At 49.9% G+C, this 22,303-nt stretch overlaps 1 protein-coding gene across 1 annotated transcript; it reads left to right on the top strand.

The window, feature by feature from the left end:
- On the top strand, nt 1-782 carry LOC125548652. Its single transcript, XM_048712215.1, has one exon. It carries the CDS (start codon nt 231-233, stop codon nt 555-557), a length of 327 nt encoding a protein of 108 aa, XP_048568172.1. The 5' UTR covers nt 1-230; the 3' UTR covers nt 558-782.
- Nucleotides 783-22,303: the final 21,521 nt, after the last annotated feature.

The raw sequence follows: 22,303 nt of genomic DNA, 5'->3' as shown, positions 1-22,303 counted from the left end.
CAACCTTGGCTGGAGGCGGCGGCAGGGCGAATCTCCTCAGTAGGGAGGAGTATGAGATAACCCCACGCTTATCACCATCCCTTTCCCCACTCTCCAGTCTCCACCCTCCCGACGAAGCCCCCATCTCACCTCCTAAAACCAAAGCCCTAGCCACCGGGCTAGCGAGCTAGCCAGACCCCCCTTCCCGTAGATCTCTCCTCTCCGGGCGTGCTCGCGGCGCCGATCCGGCGATGACGACCAAGGCGAAGCTCGGGGAGCTAATGTGGGAGCACCGGCTGCGTGCGGCGGCGGCGGTGGCGTTCCTCGCCGTCGCCGTGGTGTCGATCTCCGCCGTCGGGCCCAGGCTCGGCGCCGTGGTCTCCTTCTTCTGGCCGCTGCTCGTCTCCACGGGCTTCTTCCTCGTGGCCATCACCGTGCTGCTCCGGATCTCGCCGCCGCCCAGCGGCGCGGAGGAGTCCGGCAAGGAGATCATCGACTTCGTCGCCGGGTGCCGCCCCGAGCACCTCCTCCCGGAGGCGTCCGCCACCGTGGAGGTGCCGCCGGAGCCGGAGATCTGAAGAGCCGGGGAGGAGGAGGTGCGCGCGGCCGCGAGATGGCCTTGTTCGCCGGGGCTAGCTCAGGAGAGACGTGGGGTAACCTGTATGGGCCCGCCTGGGAGCCGGGGGCCCGTCGCCGGGCGCCCCCGGTGTGCGGTGGTGCAGCCGTGGCTAGCGTAGGATCCTCCCGTCTCCGTGGTGTGGTGTACAATAGTACCATTGAATAAAGATGTCATAAATTCGCTCCGTCAGCGCGCATAATTTGAGTACCAGGTACCACTGGTGCTCCATGTTCTTCCGTTTTCAGGTGGAGTCTTCAACTCTCGATGCTTTGATTTGATGCCATGAAAGCGAGAGATCGGAGCTGAAGGCCCGAGGTCAAAGGCCTTGAGCGGCCGAACCTCGAATTTCTCTTGAAGAATCTGCCTCGCCTCTTGTATTTGAAAAAGACCTCGGTAAGCGATGGTGCAGGGGGCAATAAACCTCATTTCCAAACCGACCATCTGTTGGCGTCTGCTAGGAACTGTAAAGCCGAAAATGCGATAGATTGATAGCTAGGGTACACCCTTTCGGCGTGGCAAGAGATGGATTCTTCTGCCCGACGCATCATCCTTTCGGCGCACAGTAGTATCACCAAAGTAGAAAATGTCCCCTGCACCGTCCCTGTCATTTTTCTCGTATCATTACTATAACTTACTTAGTTCAAATAATTTTATATTGGAGTTGAACATGGTGTGAGCCCGGTGATCACACGTACGTATGTCCTCCAGTCTCCCGTCGATGTCACCGTAGGACCCCGTCATACCAAACTCTGATTCTTTTTACCGCGAGCAGTGCTGAACTCTCTGATCCGACTTGGAACGAAAACGAGCTAGCCTAGTTAGTTGCTGTCGCCGTACTAGTAAATTAGTTGTATGTCTTGATCTGCTTTAGGAGGAGTGAGGTCTACGACACCAGTCAATGAACGGGCCGTGGATCCTCTCACTCAAGTTTCTCGGATGGTCCATGGTGTTGAGCATGATCGATGTCTGTTTCTTTTACGGTGTGATTTTAAGGTCTGTTTTTATTTCACCAGTGGTCGTTGTTTGTACTGTCAAAATTTCTTCGCTATTTTTTCAAAAACAAATCATCCCACTTTATTACGGTGTTACAAGAGTTACATTGCTGAGTAAAAGCAGGATAAGTTCACTAGGAGTCTTATCGAAGAAACTACTCCCTCCGGTCTTTTTTACTCTGCATATTAGAATTCTCTGAAATCAAACTTCACAAAGTTTGACCGTATTTATATGAAAAAATATCAACATCTGCCATGCTAAAGTTATACAATATGAAACTTTAAGTCATGACACATCTATTGATATTGATTTCAGATTGTGAATGTTGGTACTTTTTTCTATAAAGTTGGTCAAACTTTACGAGGCTTGACTTCAGTCAAATCTTATATACGAACTAAAAAGGACCGGAGGGAGGGAGTACTACATAAAGCCGCCTTTGCCAAATTTGCCAGTTCATGGGCGACCATATTTGCCTTTATGGGGGAATGCACAAAAGAAGTATAAAGAAAATCACATGCCATGTGATAACAGTCGTTGAAGATTGCTGCTACTGGTCCTGCCGATCTTCCTCCCTCATTCATAGTATTCACCATTTCCAAATTATCAGAGTTAATGATGATATTATTACAGCCTACAGTTTGTGCTAAAGATAAACCATATCGCAATGCAGTTGCTTCGGCTAAAAGAACATCATAACAGAAATCAAGTTTCCAATTACCCGCGCTGATAAAATTACCTCTGTCATCTCTGATGATTGCATCTGTCATCCCTACAAGCAGATCATCATCAAAGAAGGCATCCACATTCAATTTCACATGTCCTCTAGGCGAGAGTTCCCATCCTCCTATTTTCCTCTTAGCTTTAGGAGCGACCGCAACAGTGTAATTAGTTGTAAGGACTCTAACAGAAGTAGCAATCTGGTTAGCAGTTTGAGCCTTTTCTCCATGGCGTAGCTTTCTCCTTTCCAACCATAGGTACTAGCAGGTTATTGGTATCATTTCATGCATCTTTTCCTGTTTCTGACCCATCATTTCATGTTGTGGCATCTCCAATAGGAATCCAAATATACTTTTGCCCGCCCTATCAATGAGACACGCCTTTTGAATTAGTTTCTCCAGAGCAAGCTCTTTCCAAACATTCATTGCGGCAGGGCATTGAAACAACACATGAGCCGTAGTGTCGGCCCCTCTCTTGCAACAGGGGCATTGCGGCGACACCTTGATATGTCTCTGGGCCAAATTGACACCACATGCTAGGGTACCATGCAGCGCTTTCCAAGTGAAAATTTTGACTTTTGCTAGGCAGTCTAGTTCCCAAACTTTCTTCCACACACTCACGTTTTGTGGTGCACCTTGGCCATTTGACCAACAGAGATTGTTTCCAAACTTGTGATCCCATTCCACATAGTACGCCGATTTGACAAAGAACTGAAAATTCTTTGACATTCCCCATGCTAGGAAATCCTCCATGTCGTAGTTTGGTAATGGTATAGCTAATATTCAGTTGCAATCAACATGCCAGAACGTTTGTCTTACAAGCTCCTCATCCCATTGGCCTGTACCGGGATCAATTAAATCATGAACTTTAGATATGATCTGGTTGCCTCGTGGGGTTATTACCTTCCTATTTTGAGTTCCTTGTAGCCATGCATCATTCCAGATATTTATTTTCCGTCCATCCCCTACTCTCCAAATGCATCCCTGCTTTAGAGTATTCACGCCTGCCATTATACTTTGCCATATGAACCTTTCTTCAGTTTGGCATTGATCAACTCACCATCTAGAAAATATTTAGCCTTAAGAACCGTTGCACACAAAGAGTCTGCGTTATCAATAAGACTCCATGCTTGCTTAGCCAGGAGTGCCAAGTTAAAACAATGGATATCCCTAAAGCCCAATGTCGGTGTCAAAACTGGCAGATCTCGGGTAGGGGGTCCCAAACTGTGCGTCTGAGGATCGAAGGTAACAAGAGACAGGGGCACGGTGTTTACCCAGGTTCGGGCCCTCTTGATGGAGGTAATACCCTACTTCCTGCTTGATTATCTTGGATCAATATGGGGTTTACAAGAGTTGATCTACCTCGAGATCGTAATGGCTAAACCCTAGACGTCTAGCATGTATGATTATGATTGCCTCTATGGACTAAACCCTCCAGTTTATATAGACACCGGAGGGACCTAGGGTTATACAGAGTCGGTTTACAGAGGAAGGAATCTTCATATCCGAACGTCAAGCTTGCTTTCCACATAAAGGAGAGTCCCATTCGGACACGGGAAGAAGTCTTTTGTCTTGTATCTTCATGGCCCATTAGTCCGGCCCACGTCACATAGCTCGGACGCCCGAGGACCCCTTAATCCAGGACTCCCTCAGTAGCCCCTGAACCAGGTTTCAATGATGATATGTCCGACGCGCAGATTGTCTTCGGCATTGCAAGGCGGGTTCCTCCTTCGAATACTTCAAAGTAATCTTCAAACACAAAAAACGTGTCCGGCTCTGCAAAATAGGCACCGCACACAGCCGCAAAGAGTATAATATTTCGCAAGTCCCATCTACTGACAACTTTTGTAGCGAGACGTTACATCCCTGCCCGGTCATTATTTTGAACCGTTTTTTAGCCTCCCGCTCCACGTTTCGAGACACGGTTTTCATTGGCACATCTTGTCGAAGCAGAGATCGTGTCCCCTTTATCGCGGGATTCTCATCAATACGGGTGTGGGTAATCCAACCGCGTCGTCTGCATGACCCTTAGGGAATAGGCGAGCTTTAAGGCGAGTGGGGAGGCGCTTGATATTTGCTGCCTTTATAAGAGGATAAATATCCACTCTTTCACCCATGCCTTCTTCCTCTCTGCCCATCCGTTCTCGAGCTCCAGCGTCCAAGCTTCCATCCTTTCCGCCCCCAAAAAGCACTCCGACCATGTCCGGATCTGGAGCGTAGGGCAAGTGGATGGCCTCCTCTGTCATGGAGGAGAACATTATGGAGCTTCGGGAAGCGGGGTACTTGGCCCAGGAAATCGCCCACCGGCTTTCGGCCAAGGGGCAGATCGTCCCCACCCAGAGCCCAACGAGAGGGTGGTATTCATCCCCCACTTCATCCGCGGGTTAGGATTTCCCCTCCACCTCTTCGTCCGCGGACTCATGTTCTACTACGGGCTAGATTTCCACGATCTAGCCCCAAATTCTTTCCTCAACATCTCGGCATTCATTGTCGTGTGCGAGGCCTTCCTCCGCATCCCACCCCACTTCGGATTATGGCTAAAGATCTTCAATGTGAAGCCGAAAGTGGTGGATGGTCAACATGCAGAGTGCGGAGGCGCTATGGTGAGCAAACTGTCCAACGTCACATGGCCCACTGGCACCTTTGTGGAGACCGTCAAAGGGTGGCAACAGCAGTGGTTCTACGTCATAGAGCCCCGCGACACCACCTGGGCCGCGGCTTCCAAATTAAAGTCTGGGCCCCCAATGCGGCTTACCTCCTGGCTAAACATGGGCCTGGACTGGGCGTTGTCAGACGAGGTGTCAGCACTGCAGATGCGCATCAAGAGCATGATGGACAAGAACATCAAGCTCGTCAACGTGATCCAGGTGATGCTTTTCTGCCGAATCCTTTCTTGCCAAAGCCGGACTTGCCATTTGTGGGACTTCGATCCGGCCAAGCACCAGACCTTGCGATAGTTCTTCGGCTCCACGCACACAGGTATCTGGAAGGTGCTTTTCAAGGCCAATCAGCCATGGCCGAAGACGACCGAAGACTGCGGATACAACCTGACTCATCCAGCCAGTCCGGTAAGTTCTTAGTACTTCAAGGTGTATCTCTTCATGTGCATTCAAGGAAGATGTCTAAGCTTCTCCATTTGTCTTTTCAGGGTTGGATAAAGAGGGCAGAGCGGATCCAGTGTCCGGCTCCACTGCCTGAAAACCCAGCTATCCCACTTCTAACAAAGATGCTGGTTCCGACGCCCTATAAGGCGCCGGAGAAGAAGGCCAAGAAGAAGGGCCAGGAGGCAAGAAGCGGCCTCCGCCGTAAAGGCACTTCGGATGCCACATCCGAAGATGCCAAAACCCACTCCTCCCTTGCCGATAACGACAAGGAGGAGGAGGAAGGCAATTCTCTCCCCGAGGGGGGAAGGAAGAAAAGGGCGGCCTCCACAGATCTGGAGGCAGAGGCGGAGGCGTCTAAGAAAGGGAGGATCTCCCTTGCGGACAATTCCGATTCGGACACCGATAGCAACCCTGAGTGGCGTCCCAGGGAGAAGCCCCTGGCCGGATCGGAAGTACTCAAAGGCACTTATGCACGTATATATCCAACTCATTTACTTCGTGGTTTTAACACGTTGAATCATCCGCTGTAGTCCGGCTCAAGTCCACCTCCAGCGATCCTCATCATCGAGGAATTCGCTAGATCCAAATGTGATGGACAGTGGGTCGCCTCCGCCGGCATCCTCCCCCAAGACTACGAACGACGCTGAAGTGTTGTCCCGAAGGACCCTCCCAGGCCAGGGGGAGGTATAGGAGGCCGTCAAGGTGGCACTAGAGGGTGATACCTCGGCCGCCGGACACATGGGGGAGCAGACCCCCCTGGAGTCTGGCGATGGGGGCCATACCCAATTCGGCCCCCAGCCGAATACTATTCTGGAGGCCCATACGGCTCTGGAATCAGGTAAGCAGCCTCCTTCGAAAGAAGGAGGTGCACCTATTCCGCCAGTGACCTCTGTATATCCAGAGACACCGGATACTCTGCTGGAAGCGCTTCAAGGTGCTTCCATTGTAGAAGAACACCGTATCCTTATGGGTACGGTGGTTGAGAGGGTTCAATCTGCTAAGAGCGGACTGACCAAAGCCTGCACCAGCCTTCTAACAGGCTTTGAGGTATGTGACATAATTATGCAAAAAGAATGTCGTAGTACAGACAATAGCCCCTGAGACTCTGTCTGGTGTTCGAAAAGAAAGGCCAAACAAATGATCGAATAATTTTCACAGGAGACTAATCAGATATGTCTATAAGCAGGCGTCGATGCTGGCTGCGACCTCCCATTCTGCCGAAGTCTCTAAACTAAAGCTGAGTCTGGAGCAGGCCGATGAAGAGCTCGGCCGTGTTAAAAAATAACTAGAGGACAAGCAAGGTATGCAATGGCCTATTCAGATCTAAAATGATATGAATTGTTTGTGTTGATCATGTTATTATGATGTTTCATAGGAGCTATGGCCGAGGTGGAGTCCCTCAAGAATGTGTTGTCCGAGGCCCAGAAGAAAGCGGAGAAGGAACAAGCCGCCCGCAAAAAACACGAGTCAAGGGTCGGGGAGGTTCCGCAGGAGCTCAAGGACGCCACAAAGAAATGCGAGTCCTTGGAGCGCAAGATTGTGGACCAAGAGTCCGAACTTTCTAAGGCCCGCCAAAGTGCACAAGAGGCCCGGGTTGAAGCCCAGGGCGCCCTCCGGGAAATCTAGGAGGCCAAGCAGATTGCGGTGGGTAAGGCCTTTATTATGCAGAGCAAATTTGTGAAGAAAAGGTACCTCTTACTGACCCAGATTTGGAGTTCTCCAGGAGCGTTTGCGGATCTACCTCGTAGTGTTACCGATGCTGCAGAGTTCTTCCGAGCCGAAGAGGGGAGCTCAACCAAGAAGCTGTTTTGGTCGCAATACCGTGCGCCAGAGTATCCTGTGCCCCTTAGCGATCATCTGAAATAGCTGGCCGAACTGCATAGGGTGGTCGGATTGGCCATGAGGGATTTGATAATCCGTCTATGGCCTACCGAAGCCATGCCCAGCAGCCACTTCGGGCTCATGAAGCGGCTGGTCGATGCCTGCCCATGGCTTGATGCCATAAAGCGGTCAGTCTATATTGAAGGTGTGCGGATGGCCTTTGTCCATGTCAAGGTACAGTGGGCGAAGATGGATGCCGTCAAGCTTGCGACCGAGGGACCGCCTGTGGGAAAAGAGCACTGCATGCCCGAGCGGTATTTTGATGATGTCCTGGAAGGATCCCGCATTGTAGAGGGCCAGTGTGCGAAGGACATTATCTTTGAATGAATGTATTCGTGTTATCCGGTCCTGTATTATGGAACAAAGCCTATATGTAATATATTGCTTGTTGTTTTTGTTTTGAAAATATTTCCTCCTGTGCGGCCATTTTATTAAATCTGAGAGTTGGCCAGTCGTCAGCTTCAGCCCCCACATAGGTAGTACGGGGGTGTTCGGGTTGGAACCTAAACATACTTGACCCAAGAGTTTGGTCCTTGAAGGAGGTGTTTAGTGCGGCGAACCAGGCAATCGGACTATGTGGCTTTATCACCCTCACTTAGCCATAGGAGTTTGACAACAGGAGTGTAGGTGCAGCCCCTAGTTAGTGTTTGTTTATCCGGACTAGGGCATTGTAGACACCTGATCGGGTTTAGGACGATCCGTCGCATAATGCGGAAGAAATCGCAAGAGATTTATGTTTAGCCACCGAATAGCTGACCAGCTCTCGCCACATCATGACAATCAGTTTTTGGCTTTATCTACTAAGTTGTTTATCTGGATAAACCAGAAACACAATCGCAGTAGTTCTCCCTTTACTACCCTAGCCGATAAGACGGAACGTAAGGTAGCAAGCACAGGAGCCGGGCAACCGAACTATTGACCAAAGACATGATTCGGAGCCGATGCATATAATGCTATATTCAGGGCGCTGAATTATACTGTAAAAAATGTTCGGACTTGTTGCAAATGTATGGAGCATAGTGGAGCCCCTGGCGAGTTAAGTCGTACCAAAGTGTACGGGTGCAATCGATAAAAATAGTGAAATATAATGGAGTAAGCCAGTGCCACATATGTTGGGCCGCAAACTGTTTCCATTATAATCTGATTGATATGTCAAAGCGTATTTGTACAAATAATGTGATAAGAAACAGGGCTATTTAACGTGCCGAGACCAAGGGGAAGCTGCGTGCGGGTCCTGAAAATAGGCAAAGTGATCGTCAGGAAGATCATCTAGATATTCTGCCACACGTCTATGTTGCTTGCCTCCTTGCTATGTTTATCCTTCGAAAGGATTGACGATTAGGCCGTCGTGAGGGGCCTGTGGAAAATAAACCTGAAAAGGATAGAAGGAAAAGGGAAAGTATGAGTGCCCAAATAAGGTCAAGCCGTATTGTGGACCATGATCGAGTTATGCCTCCGTCTTTGCCCATGGTATTTTCAGTGCGTAGTTATGTACGCGCGGTACGTATGCCGCAGTTCCGTCGGGACTGAGACGGAGGCCGAATTGCTAGTCGAACTCTTGACGAGCAGGACTGTCATGCTGCGGAGTAGTCCGGACTCGCTAAATAGTGTCCGAGGGCTTGGCCGCTAAATTGATGTTCTGCTTGATAAGGTCGCCCTGTACTTCCGCTGCCAGGGCTGCGGTGTGCTCCTCGGTACGAAGGGAGCATTCCATGTTTCCATTGACTATTATTACACCGTGTGGTTCAGGCATCTTAAGTTTGAGATACGCATAGTGTGGCACCACATTGAAGCGAGCAAATGCGGTTCGTCCGAGCAGTGCGTGATAGCCACTACAGAAGGGGACGATGTCGAAGATCAAGTCTTCGCTTCGGAAGTTGTCCGGCGATCCAAAGACGACTTACAATGTGATTGAGCCCGTACAATGGGCCTCTACACCTGGTATTACTCCTTTAAAGGTAGTTTTTGTGGGCTTGATGCTTGACGGATCGATGCCCATCTTGCAGACTGTGTCCTGATAGAGCAGGTTAAGACTGCTGCTACCGTCCATGAGGACTCCTGTGAGGTGGAATCCATCAATGATTGGGTCGAGGACCAGTGCGGCTAAGCCGCCGTGACGAATATTGGTCGGATGGTCCCTGCAATCGAAAGTGATCGGGCAAGATGACCATGGATTGAATTTTGGGGCGACTAGCTCTACCGCATAGACGTCCTTGAGCGCGCGTTTCCGCTCCCTCTTGGGGATATGAGTAACATATATCATGTTCACCGTTTTGACTTGGGGGGGGGATTTCTTCTGTCCCCCTGTGTTCGGTGGACGGGGCTCCTCGTCTTCGTCCTCACTTGGCGACCCCTTCTCCTTATTCTCGGTATTTAACTTACCGGCTTGTTTAAAGACCCAACAACTTCTGTTGGTATGATTGGCGGGTTTATCGGGGGTGCCGTGGATCTGACATGGTCGGTCGAGTATTCGGTCCAAGCTGGATGAGCCCGGATTACTTCTTTTAAATGGCTTCTTCCGCTGACCGGACTTGAAGCCACTGAATCCGACATTGACCGCCGTGTCATCGGTATTGTCACCGTTGTTTTGACGCTTGTGCCTATTGTGTCGCGGCTTGCCGTTGCTATTTCTGACTTCAGAGGGGCCAGGTTCGCTTGCACTTTTGCTGCTACGGGCTAGCCAACTATCTTCGCCCGCGCAAAAGCGGGTCATAAGTGACGTGAGGGCTGCCATGGACTTCGGCTTTTCTTGGCCAAGATGTCGGGCGAGCCATTCGTCGCGAATGCTATGCTTAAAGGTCGCTAGGGCTTCAGCATCCGGGCAGTCGACGATCTGGTTCTTTTTAGTTAGGAACCTAGTCCAGAATTTCCTGGCCCACTCTCCGGGCTGTTGAACTATGGGACTTAGGTCATCGGCATCCGGAGGTCGGACGTATGTACCCTGGAAGTTGTCGCGGAAGGCGTCTTCCAAGTCCTCCCAGCCGCCAATGGAGTTTTCTGGCAGGCTGTTTAACCGGTGCTGAGCTGGTCCTTTGAGCTTTAGCGGGAGGTATTTGATGGCATGAAGATCATCACCGCGAGCCATATGAATATGGATAAGAAAGTCCTCAATCCATACTGCGGGATCTGTTGTTCCATCATATTATTCGATATTCATTGGTTTAAACCCTTCTGAGAATTCGTGCTCCATTACTTCGCCAGTGAAGCAGAGGGGGTGTGTGGCGCCTCTATATCGGGCCAAGTCGTGACGCATCTCGGATGGAGTTCGTCTGCGGTTTTCGGCCCGGAGGTGGTTATGCTTGTCGTGCCCGGCTAGATAGCCATCCTCGTGCATCGGGGCACGCCCCCGCGATCCTTAGATCGATCTGGTCTGACCTGCTCTATTTTCCAAGTCCCTCCGTAGGTCATATGTATATCCCCAAGCTGTTGTGTCTCTACTTTTTTGGTGAGGTAGTACGGGCTGGTATTCGGCTTGAGTTGTTGTTTTGTCATGGCCACGTGGTGGCCGGTCGGCCGCATTACGTGCTGATGGTATGGGCTCCAGCGCCTCGTCGTCGAATTGGGGTAGCAACTTGCGCTTCAGGTAACTCTTGGTTGGGCGCCCGAGGCGGTATTCCTCGGCTGCCAGGACCAAGGTAGTCAGAATGCCGATTCGACTGCTAGAATCCTATGACTTCACGACCCTACGGAAGCACGTCGATCCACTATGAATCCGGATCAAGTAGAATCCATGTTGAGTCGCGATCCAAATCATAGAATCCTATACAAAACTGTACAATTCCGGCTATGCTATGGACTACATCCGATTTTATTAACTTATCTAAGCCGTTTGTTTAGTTGTAGCGAAATAGTATGCCCTCATCCAAACCCGTTTCATATACCTCATGGACCTTTATTCCCCTTCCAAGTCCAAACGCTCAGCCACATACACCTTTGATCTAGCTCTCAGAAACCCTTGATCAAAATTGAGGATCATGCTTGTCGACATATGGAATTTGCATGAAAAGGAGGATGCTTCAAGATTGATCGGAGAAGGAGAGCAAGACCCTTCAAGGTTTAGCACTGTAGGTCAGATAGACAAGTGATCAACTATTCACGCACTCTAAAAAGAACATAAGTAAATTTTGTGCATTGAAGGTTTAAATGTTCTATATATTTCCCTCTCATATATGTTCCATACATGAGAGCTAGATAGTAGGTTAGCCATAAAAAGAAGTGGAATACAACTAGCATTGATGTGTACGTTCTTTGCTCCATATTTAGTGTCAAAACTCTATAGAACCCATATAAATTTCTTGTGTGCATACAAATATCTCATTTGAGTAAATCTAGTAGAATCCTCGATTCCATGACTCGATCTTACGAATCGATTCTGTCTGAGGAAAATCGATCCGACTCTGAATCTCGACTCTGACTACCTTGGCTAGGACATCAGTCCACCTGTCATTGAGCAGATCTTGGTCAGCTCGAAGCTGCTGCTGCTTCTTTTTTAGGCTCCTTGCAGTGGCTATTAGCTGGCACTTAAAGCGCTCCTGTTCAATGGGTTCCTCAGGTACGATAGAGTCTTCGTCGCCGAGGCTCACCTCATCCCCGGAGAGTGGAAGATAGTTACTATCCTCCGAGTCTTCGTTTATAGCCTGTTCATCAGGGCTAATTTGCCCATCTTCCTGACCGTCCTGTTCGGAGGTTGGCTCGACGGGGTCTTCTTGGTCTTCTGTGTCGTCCGGAGTATTGTTGTCTCCGGTGCCGGTATTGCTGTCTTTTCCACAGCGTGATTTAGAGCGGCGCCACTGACGTCGGCGCTTTGGTTGTGTCTCAGGAGGTGTATCCTCAACTAGATTTTTCTCGTTATCGCCGTTATCCTCTTTGGGTGTGTCCACCATGTACACGTCATATGAAGAGGTGGCCGTCCAGCTCCGATAAACGGTGGGTTTTGGGCCTGCTCTTCTCCGACATCGTCGTCCATACCGTTGATGTCTTCGGAGCCGTAATCGAGCATGTCGGTTAAGTCCTCGACAGTGGCTATGAAGTGGGTGTTGGGTGGGACGTAAAATTCCCCGCTCTCAGCCCCTAGTCCAGGCTAGGCGTAGTTCGGATGCTGCCCCTCTGTAATAACGAGGGATCGCATTAAGTCCAGAGCCTCGCTTAAGGGCGAGGTTTGGCCAGGGAGGAAAGAGTTCAGGGAGTATGGCGAGAAGAAGACTCCTTGGCCGGGCTCACACGATGCTGACTCCGAGGGTTCGGAGCCAGTGTTTGGAGAAGAGTCCGGCTGCATGATGATTGCCGGTGACGCTGCTTCCTCCGGCTCTAGGCTTAATAGCCGCAGAGAGTCCGACGGGCTCGGGAATCCCATCTTCGGACCTGGTGACGCGCTCCGAATCTAAGGCCAGAGTGGAGGTTGGGGTCGCGAACCCTTGGAGGATCGAGTCTCCTCGGATATCAGCGACATAATTTAGATTTCCAAAACTAATCTGGTGACCTGGGGCGTAGCTGTCGATCTGCTCTAGATGGCTAAGCGGGTTGGCCCACAATGCGAAGCCGCCGAACACAAAGATCTGGCCGGGGAGAAAGACCTCCCTCAGGGATGCATTATTGTAGATGACTGACGGAGCCATCGATCCTTCCGACAATGACACTGCGAAACTCAATGAAAGCACCAATGTCGGTGTCAAAACCGGCAGGTCTCGGGTAGGGGGTCCCGAACTGTGCGTCTGAGGATCGAAGGTAACAGGAGACAGGGACACGGTGTTTACCCAGGTTCGGGCCCTCTTGATGGAGGTAATACCCTACTTCCTGCTTGAATATCTTGGATGAATATGGGGTTTACAAGAGTTGATCTACCTCAAGGTCGTAATGGCTAAACCCTAGACGTCTAGCATGCATGATTATGATTGCCTCTATGGACTAAACCCTCCAGTTTATATAGACACCGGAGGGACCTAGGGTTATATAGAGTCGGTTTACAGAGGAAGGAATCTTCATATCCGAACGCCAAGCTTGCTTTCCACGTAAAGGAGAGTCCCATCCGGATACGGGAAGAAGTCTTCTGTCTTGTATCTTCATGGCCCATTAGTCCGGCCCACGTCACATAGCCCGTACGCCCGAGGACCCCTTAATCCAGGACTCCCTCACCCAATCCTCCTTTACTCTCCGGCACACATAATTTCCACTAAGCCATCCAATGCTTTCACTTCTGGTTGTCGCTGTCTCCCCACCAGTAATGGAACATCGCGTCAGATATTCCTTTACATGTCTGTTTAGGAATTTTGAAGACTGACATTGCATATGATAGTATAACATGTGCAACTGATTTAAGAACTTCCTTACCACCCAAGGATAGTTGTCTTTCTTTCCATCCATTAACTCTGCTCAAAATCCGATCCACCAAATACTGAAAACAATCTATTTTATCCTTCCCTACCTTGGCCGAGAGACCTAGGTATTTGTCATTGAGTGCTTCTATCATAATATTTAATAAAGAACACATATCTGCCTTCATGGCAACATCAGTATTGGGACTAAAAAATATGCTTGATTTATCCATACTAACCAGTTGCCCAGACGCTGCACAATATGAATCAAGAACTCTCTTCAAGGCATGTGCATTTTCCAAATTTGCTTTCATGAGGATCAAAGAATCATCTGCAAATAGAAGGTTAGATATAGATGGCGCCTCCCGACAAACCTTCACACCAAAAAGATGTCCACTCTCTTCTTCATAGACCAACAAAGAAGTTAGACCCTCAGTACATAACAGGAACAAATAAGGATAAAGAGGATCCCCTTGTCGCAAACCTCTGGAGGGCTTTATTTTGTTAAGATAATGGTTTGAACAACGACTATCGTATTAACCATGTAGTGTATATAGGAGACATAAAGTTGCGTGTCAATAGATTCATACTATAAACAAAACTCTTATGGTTATGATATCATATTATACAACAAAATGCAAATCAAGTCATCGTTGATGGATGTCTTGTTTTAAGTCTTGACCAAACAAAATTTACCTTACATTTCCAAACAGAAAGTAAATATGTAATGTCTCTTGCCCCTCTCGCCAGGGTGTAGTCTTCTTATCTTTGTTCTATCATCACAACCATTGCATTATTTGCAAAAGACAAAAGAAATTGGGTGCAGATGTGCAATCCATAGATTTAGTGCACGACACACCAATCCACGATCCTAACATATGTTGGGAAACGTTGCATGGAAAACAAAAAAATATTCTACACACATGCAATGAGCTATCCATGGAGATGCATAGCAACGAGGGGAAGAGTATGTCTATGTAACCTCGTAGACCGAAAGTGGAAGCGTTTTAACTATGCGGTTGATGTAGTCGAACTTCTTCTAACTCCGACTGATCAAGTACCGAATGTATGACACGTCCGAGTTCTGCACACGTTCAACTCGGTGACGTCCCTCGTCTTCTTGATCCAGCAAGACGTCGAGGAAGTAGATGAGTTCCGCCAGCACGACGACATGGTGATGGTGATGGTGTAATGATTCTCGCAGGGCTTCGCCTAAGCACCTCGAAAATATGACCGAGGGTGTAAACTGTGGAGGGGGGGCCGCACACGGCTAACAATTGATGTTCTGTGTTCCAGGCGCCCCTCCACATATATATAGGTGGGAGGGGGAGGGGAGCATCCAGGGTGCGCCCCAATTAGGCCGAATCCTACTCGGGGTCCTCCCCAATTAGGCCTCCCCTACCATATTTGCTGGAAGGAAAAAGGGAAGAGGGAAGAAGAGAAGGAAGGGGGGAGAACCCCTCTTCTCCTTCTCCAATTCAGCCTCCTACCATAAGGGGGGTGTCGGTGTCAAAACTGGCGGATCTCGGGTAGGGGGTCCTGAACTATGCGTCTAAGGCGGATGGTAACAGGAGGCAGGGGACACGATGTTTACCCAGGTTCGGGCCCTCTTGATGGAGGTAATACCCTACGCCATGCTTGATTGTTCTTGATGATATGAGTATTACAAGAGTTGATCTACCACGAGATCGTAGAGGCTAAACCCTAGAAGCTAGCCTATGGTATGATTGTGTCTTGTCCTACGGACTAAACCCTCCGGTTTATATAGACACCGGAGGGGGCTAGGGTTACACAGAGTCGGTTACAAGGGAGGAGATCTACATATCCGTATTGCCAAGCTTGCCTTCCACGCCAAGGAAAGTCCCATCCGGACACGGGATGAAGTCTTCAATCTTGTATCTTCATAGTCCAACAGTCCGGCCAAGGGATATAGTCCGGCTATCCGGAGACCCCCTAATCCAGGACTCCCTCAGTAGCCCCTGAACCAGGCTTCAATGATGATGAGTCCGGCACGCAGTCATTGCAAGGCGGGTTCTTCTCTAAATCCTGAATATCTGCTAAGTAGTGTCCGGCTCCCCATAAATGTTGTACTTCTTGGCTTCTGCGCCCAATAAGGGCTATCTTCCACGTGGCGAGCGAAGGCGAGAAGCCAGGGTGTTTTTACATTCGCCCCCCTAGCCATGTAAATAAATCATCTATTAAAGGGATGGGGATTCTTAGATCCAATCCACACCATCCTCCCACGGCGAGAGTCCATTGGAGCGCGCTCGGAAAAATCCATTCCATCATGGCCGGCCATCGCAGCTCCTCCTCCCGCTCCCGTAGCACTAAGCCTGGTGATTGGGAGAAGTGTTTCGTCCCGCACAACCGATTAGTAGAGTTGCAGACCCAAGGATTTCTTCCTCCAGCGTATATGGTCCCCGTCCAAGCCGGGCTCGCCACCTATAATGGTGGGGAGCAAGCGGAGAGCTTCCCCAATCCCTCCAAGGGGGAGCGGGTATGCCTCGTCCCTTACTTACTAAGGGGACTCGGATTTCCAATTCATCCGTTCCTCCGCGGGTTCCTGGAGTTTTACGGCCTCCAGTTGCATAATTTCACCCTTGCTTCCCTATTACACATCACCGGTTATGTTGCCCTTTGTGAGCTGTTTCTGGGCTGCGAGGCTCATTTCGAGCTGTGGAAGAGGCTATTCTGCCTTGTGCCCCGCACACAGGAGGGGTCACTTTATCAAGTGGCGGAGCCAAAATATGGCGCATCACCGAGACCGGATACCTGTCCGGTACCCCGAAGAAGACTTTCGAAGACTGGCTTTCGGAGTGGTTTTACATGGAGGACGTCCCCCTTCCGGACCCTGTTCGAAGGGGTCTCCTCGAGTTCAACAATGCTCCTCTGAAGAAACGCCGAAGTTGGCGCCTACGGAGCCCCCAGGAGGAAGATAATGGAGAAGTCCTTTATCTGATGGACCAGATTAAAATGCTGGCTCAATCAGGATCGACAATAATCAAGGTTATGTCAATATGCATAATGCGGGGGGTGCAGCCGCTTCAATATTGAGGGCACCCCCTGTGGTGTTTTAATGGAGAAGATGATGCCACCTGCTGCGGGCATAAGGGACCGGACTCTGCTGCTGCTTTAGCAAAAATTCTGTCCGAGTTGTTCAAGGGAGAGGAAGAGGAGTTCATTTGTATTAAGCCACGAGATGGGTTCTCCATGTATAACCCTCTGAGCTGGAGTCGTCACTCTTTACTCCCAACTTTCCCGCATTCTTCGTCGTAGATACTCACCTTGCCATTTCACGGCAGGAACTGCGAAAAGCTGTAAGGGAGGTCAGCAGCCCACCTCCATGACCGGAGGATCCTGACCGGGCCCTCGATCCTAGACTCAAAGAGGATCCGGACATATTTGTGGAGCTGATAGACATGCAATTCTATCAATTGAGCTACGACGACGCCATGGTGGCCATAACGACCGACTATCCCGGACTACTCCCTGCATCGCACGTAAGAAAAACCAAAGTCCCAACTCCCCAAAAGGATTCCCCTTTATGCACTTCACCTTACGTACACATATGGTGTTTTACAGGGAAGGCCTTCGGGACGCTGTGCCGAACCCGCAACAGCTCGCCAACAAGGGGCACCGAAGCCAGGTAGGCCAAAAAGGAAGGCGGTCAGGACGGAGACGCCGGCGCAGAGGTATGACACAAAACCTCGCTCCGTGGTTGTCGTCTGTCTTAAAATATAATGACGTCCATGTTTCTTAGCAGAAAAAATGCTCGCCGGACTATATCCAGGGAGGCTGCCGATCATGCCTCGACCAGTCGGGCTCCAAGGCCAGACACAGAGGCGGAAGCTAACGCGGGGCAGACGCTGGATGTTCCTCCTATAGAGGATGCGGACATATTATCCGCTACCTATTCCGAAGTGGAGAGCGCCATGAATCACAGGCGTCGCCGGGCCGTACTCCGTGACGCTTGTTTCTACCAAGAGGCGTTCGATGCCTTCAACTCAGGAGTTGCGTACATCCGCGCTGCTCAAAATGTTCTTGCCAGAGCCACGGACCAGTATGTAAAGGATATACGGGTAGGTAAATCTGACGATTATGTATATAAGTAGCCCCTGAGACTTGAAACAGTTGACGCAACTGACTTAAGGATCATTATTTATGTAGGTTCTTTCAGAGAAGAATTCCCGACTGACTCAAGAGCTGGAAGAGTGCAAGGCCCAACTAGGGGCTGCTGTTGCCGCGTTGAAGGAGTCCGAGAAGGGTCCCTCTGGTAATACTTGTTTCCTGTTCAAAGAATACAGGTACCAGGTAGTATACGACATGCATGCAAATCTAACAATAGATGTTGCAGATGACCCCAGAGTGAATCCGGAGGCCGTGGGGGTGAACGCGGCACGTGCTGATCGACAGCTAGATGCTGGCGAGTGCGTGCTTACGCGAGTCAGGCAGGAGAAAAATGATCTCCAAGAGGCCAATATCCAGCTGGGCGTGGAACTGAAAGATATCCGAGCCCAGCTTGCAGACTCCGTGAAGGAGAATAAGCGACTTCGGCGCGACATTTTTAGTGAGTGCTTGAACGAACTTTTAAAGGAGTTCGGTGAAGAAGCCGGCTAACAGAGTTATGTCTGCATATATGCTGACCGGTCGTCCCACGGAGGAGATGCCCGAGTCTTTGGGTGATCTTCTACCAGAGCTCTCACAACTGCACGAACACGTTCGGCAGGTGATGCAGGGTATTGCCCAAGCCTTGTGGCCATCCGCGTCCCCGCCAGGAGGCATAGGGGAGCTTATAGAGAAGCTCAAGGGGGCGCGATAGCGCTTCCGATTATGGAAGATATCCGCCTACCGACAAGGTGCAAGGGAAGCCTGAGCTATGGTGAAGACGCGCTATACCAAAGCGGACCCAAACCACATGGCCGAGGTCGGACCTGTGGGGCCTGATGGGAAAGAGATCCCCGTCATTTTAGTGTATGATCAAGTAGAATTAGCCGCAAAGTATTCCCAACAGGATTGTAGGCTAGACAGCCTGTTGGACGGTATAGAAGAAGAATTTAATCAGTCTTAGTGACTGTGTAATTCAAGTGACATATGTAATGTCTCTAGCCGGATTGTAAATCATTTGTCATGGTGGACCTTTTCGCTTCGACCTCTGGACCCGATAGTCCGGAGTGTATCTGAATACCCGCTCGGTTATGTAAAAACTGGGGTATGCATGGAGACCAGGCATAGGGGTCATAAGTGCTTGAACAGACAAGTACCCAACTAGTTATGTTATATTACATGGGTAGTAAGAAACATCTTCCAGGGAGAATAGTTCCGTTAAGGGTTCCTTTCCCTGGGTAAGCATGCCCTAATGTGCATGTCCGAACTGCGAAAAGAGATGCAGGTTATAAACATCTGGGGGCATGTGTCGAATTAAATAAAAGTCATCTTTTTTTCACCGACCGAATATTCTCTTAAGAACGCTAGCTTTCGGCTTCACCCAGTCTGAGGTACACATCCAGCTGACCCGGCAGTAACAATCGCAGAGGTGCTCCCCTTATGCCCTAGCCGAATGAACGGGAACATAGGGCATAAATACAAGAGCCAGGCAACCCAGCTTGGCCAAAACTTAAGTCATATCGATGCATATAATGGTGAAAAAGGTACATGCGGAAGAGTAACACATGTGTGGGGCATAAAGCCCGGAAAAATAATTAGATTAAGCTTCTGTGTAACAAGCCCCCAGGTATAATGAGCGCGCTTAGCGCGTCAAGATTGTGTAACAAAGACACAAGCTTAGCCCTTTAGGGCCTTGAAGGGAGTAATAAAAAAAGAGAGAAAGAGAGAAAAGACAGTTATGCAAAAAAATTGATGGAGGTGAGGAGACGAACATAGAGTCCGGCGCTAGGCATAGAATCTTCGGAGTCTGGCTGCGTTCCATGGGTTTTGCTTGAGTCGATTATCTGATGCATCCCGCAGATGGTACGCTCCGCCGGTCAGAACCTGATCAATAATGAAAGGACCTTCCCATTTGGGCTTGAGCTTGTTCTTTTTCTTCTCCAGCAGGCGTAGAACTATTTCGCCAACGTTATAGGTTTTGGCCCATACTTCTCTGCTTTGATACCTTCGAGCCTGTTGCTGATAAAATGCGGAACGGGTTTTTGCCACGTCGCGCTCCTCTTCCAGGGCATCCAAACTGTCCTGCCGATCGAGCTCGGCCTCTCTTTTTTTTTGTACATGCGCACTCGAGCTGAGTCATGAATTATATCGCAAGGCAGAACCGCCTCTGCGCCGTACACCATGAAGAACAGTGTGTATCCAGTAGTGCGATTCGGCGTGGTCTGCAGCCCCCATAGTACGGAGTCGAGCTCCTCTACCCAGTGCGTGTTTGATTCCTTTAAGGACCACACTAATCTGGGTTTAATGCCGCTCATGATAAGACCGTTCGCTCGCTCGACTTGACCGTTAGTTTGCGGGTGATAGACAGAAGCATAATCGAGCTTGATGCCCATGCTGCTACACCAAAGTTTCACCTCGTCGCCTGTAAAGTTCGTGCCGTTGTCAGTGATGATGCTGTGGGGGATGCCATAACAGTGTACGACCCCGGATATGAAGTCTATCACTAGTCCGGATTCAGCCGTTTTGATAGGTTTGGCTTCTATCCATTTGGTGAATTTATCCACCATGACCAGTAAGTATTTTTTCTTATGGGTTCCCCCTTTAAGGGGTCCGACCATATCAAGCCCCCAGACTGCAAAGGGCCAAGTAATGGGGATTGTATGGAGAGCTGTAGGTGGCATATGGCTTTGGTTTGCAAAAAGCTGGCAACCGACGCAATGTTGGACCAGATGTTGCGCATCTGCCCAGGCCGTCGGCCAATAGGAACATGTACGGAAGGCCTTGCTTACAAGGGCCCGGGCTGCGGCGTGATGGCCGCCGAGTCCGGCATGGATTTCTGCCAAAAGCTTCTGCCCTTCCTCTTCGGAGATGCACCTTTGAAGGACTTCGGTAGTGCTTTTCTTATAGAGCTCTCCCTCGTGGACCTTGTAGGCTTTAGATCGCCGCACTATGCAGCGTGCCTCATTTTGGTCCTCGGGTAGTTCCTGCCTACTTAGGTAGGCCAGGAATGGTTCTGTCCACGGGGTGATGACGGCCATTATTTCGTGGGTTGAAGGTGTTATTTCGATGGCAGAGCCTCTGATTGTGTCAGAGTGTTCGGTATATGGTGTTGTGTCTAGGTACGGACTATTGTTGCCGGTGTCCCCTTCCCATACCATGGATGGCTTAAACAGTTTTTCCAGGACGATGTTAGGTGGGACAGGGTCGCATTTAGCGCCGATACAGGCGAGGATGTCCACCGCCTGGTTGTTTTCCCGAGCCACATGGTGGAATTCAAGCCCCTCGAACCGAGCTGACATTTTGAGGACGTTGTTGCGATATGCTGCCATTTTCGGATCCTTGGCATCGAAGTCTCCATTTATTTGGGATATTGCGAGGTTCGAGTCCCCACGCACCTCCAGGCATTGAATGCCCATGGAAACTGCCATTCGGAGACCGTGTAATAGGGCCTCGTATTCGGCTGCGTTATTGGAGTCTGTATATAGTATTTGGAGTACGTATTGCACTGTATCTCCGGTGGGGGACGTCAGGACGACGCCAACCCCCAGACCAGCCAGCATTTTAGAGCCGTCGAAGTGCATGATCCAATTGGAGTATGCGCCGTACTCTTTAGGGAGTTTGGCTTCTGTCCATTCGGCTATGAAATCGGCCAGTAGTTGCGACTTAATGGCTCGCCGTGGTTTATATGTTATGTCGAATGGGAGGAGCTCGATAGCCCATTCAGCAATCCGTCCCGTGGCATCACGGTTGTTTATTATGTCGTTGAGTGGTACTTCGGAGGCCACCGTAATTAAGCACTCTTGAAAGTAGTGTCGTAGTTTCCGGGATGCCATGAATACCGCGTATGCTATCTTTTGATAATGTGGGTACCGTGATTTGCATGGAGTGAGGACAGTGGATACATAATATATCGGCTTTTGAAATGGGAATTTATGCCCGTCCGTCTCTCGTTCGACGACGAGCACCGCGCTTACAACTTGGTGAGTTGCCGCTATATATAAGTCTTGGGGTGCGCGCTGGCGCCTCCTCTTCGGTATGTGACTTGCGTAAATCATGTTCACTGTTTTGACCTCTGGTGGGAAATTTTTCTGTCCCCCAGTGTCCGGCTGGCGAGGCTCTTCCTCGTCTTCGCTTGGTGCCTCCCTCCCCTTGTATTCGGCGTTTAGCTTGCCGGCTTGCTTGAAGACCTAGCATTCTCTGTTGGTGTGGTTTGTTGGAGGTGCCATGAATCTGACATAATCTATCTAGAATCTTGTTTAGGCTGGACGGTCCATCTCTGCTGCCTTTAAATGGCTTTTCCATTGACCGGGCCGAGAGCCCCTGAATCCGGTGTTTACCACCGTGTTGTCTGGGCTGTCTTCATTGTTTCGACGCTTGCTTTTATTGCGTCGTGGTTCCCCGTTGCCATCCCTGACTTCGGATGTGACTGGGTTGCTGGTGCCGCTACGGGCTAGCCAACTGTCTTCGCCCGCGCAAAAGCAGGTCATAAGGCTTGTTAAGGATGTCATTGTCCTCGGTTTTTCCTGTCCGGTGTCTGGCGAGCCATTCGCCCCAGACACTATGCTTGAAAGCCGCTAAGGCTTAGGCATCCGGGCA

The sequence above is a fragment of the Triticum urartu genome, chromosome 3 (genome assembly GCF_003073215.2).
Source record: "Triticum urartu cultivar G1812 chromosome 3, Tu2.1, whole genome shotgun sequence".
Classification (NCBI taxonomy): domain Eukaryota; kingdom Viridiplantae; phylum Streptophyta; class Magnoliopsida; order Poales; family Poaceae; genus Triticum; species Triticum urartu.
This window is presented reverse-complemented; position numbering and strand designations above follow the sequence as displayed.

Excerpts from the sequence above, each read along its gene's own strand:
- LOC125548652 (XM_048712215.1), top strand. The coding sequence starts at position 231 with ATGACGACCAAGGCGAAGCTCGGGGAGCTAATGTGGGAGCACCGGCTG.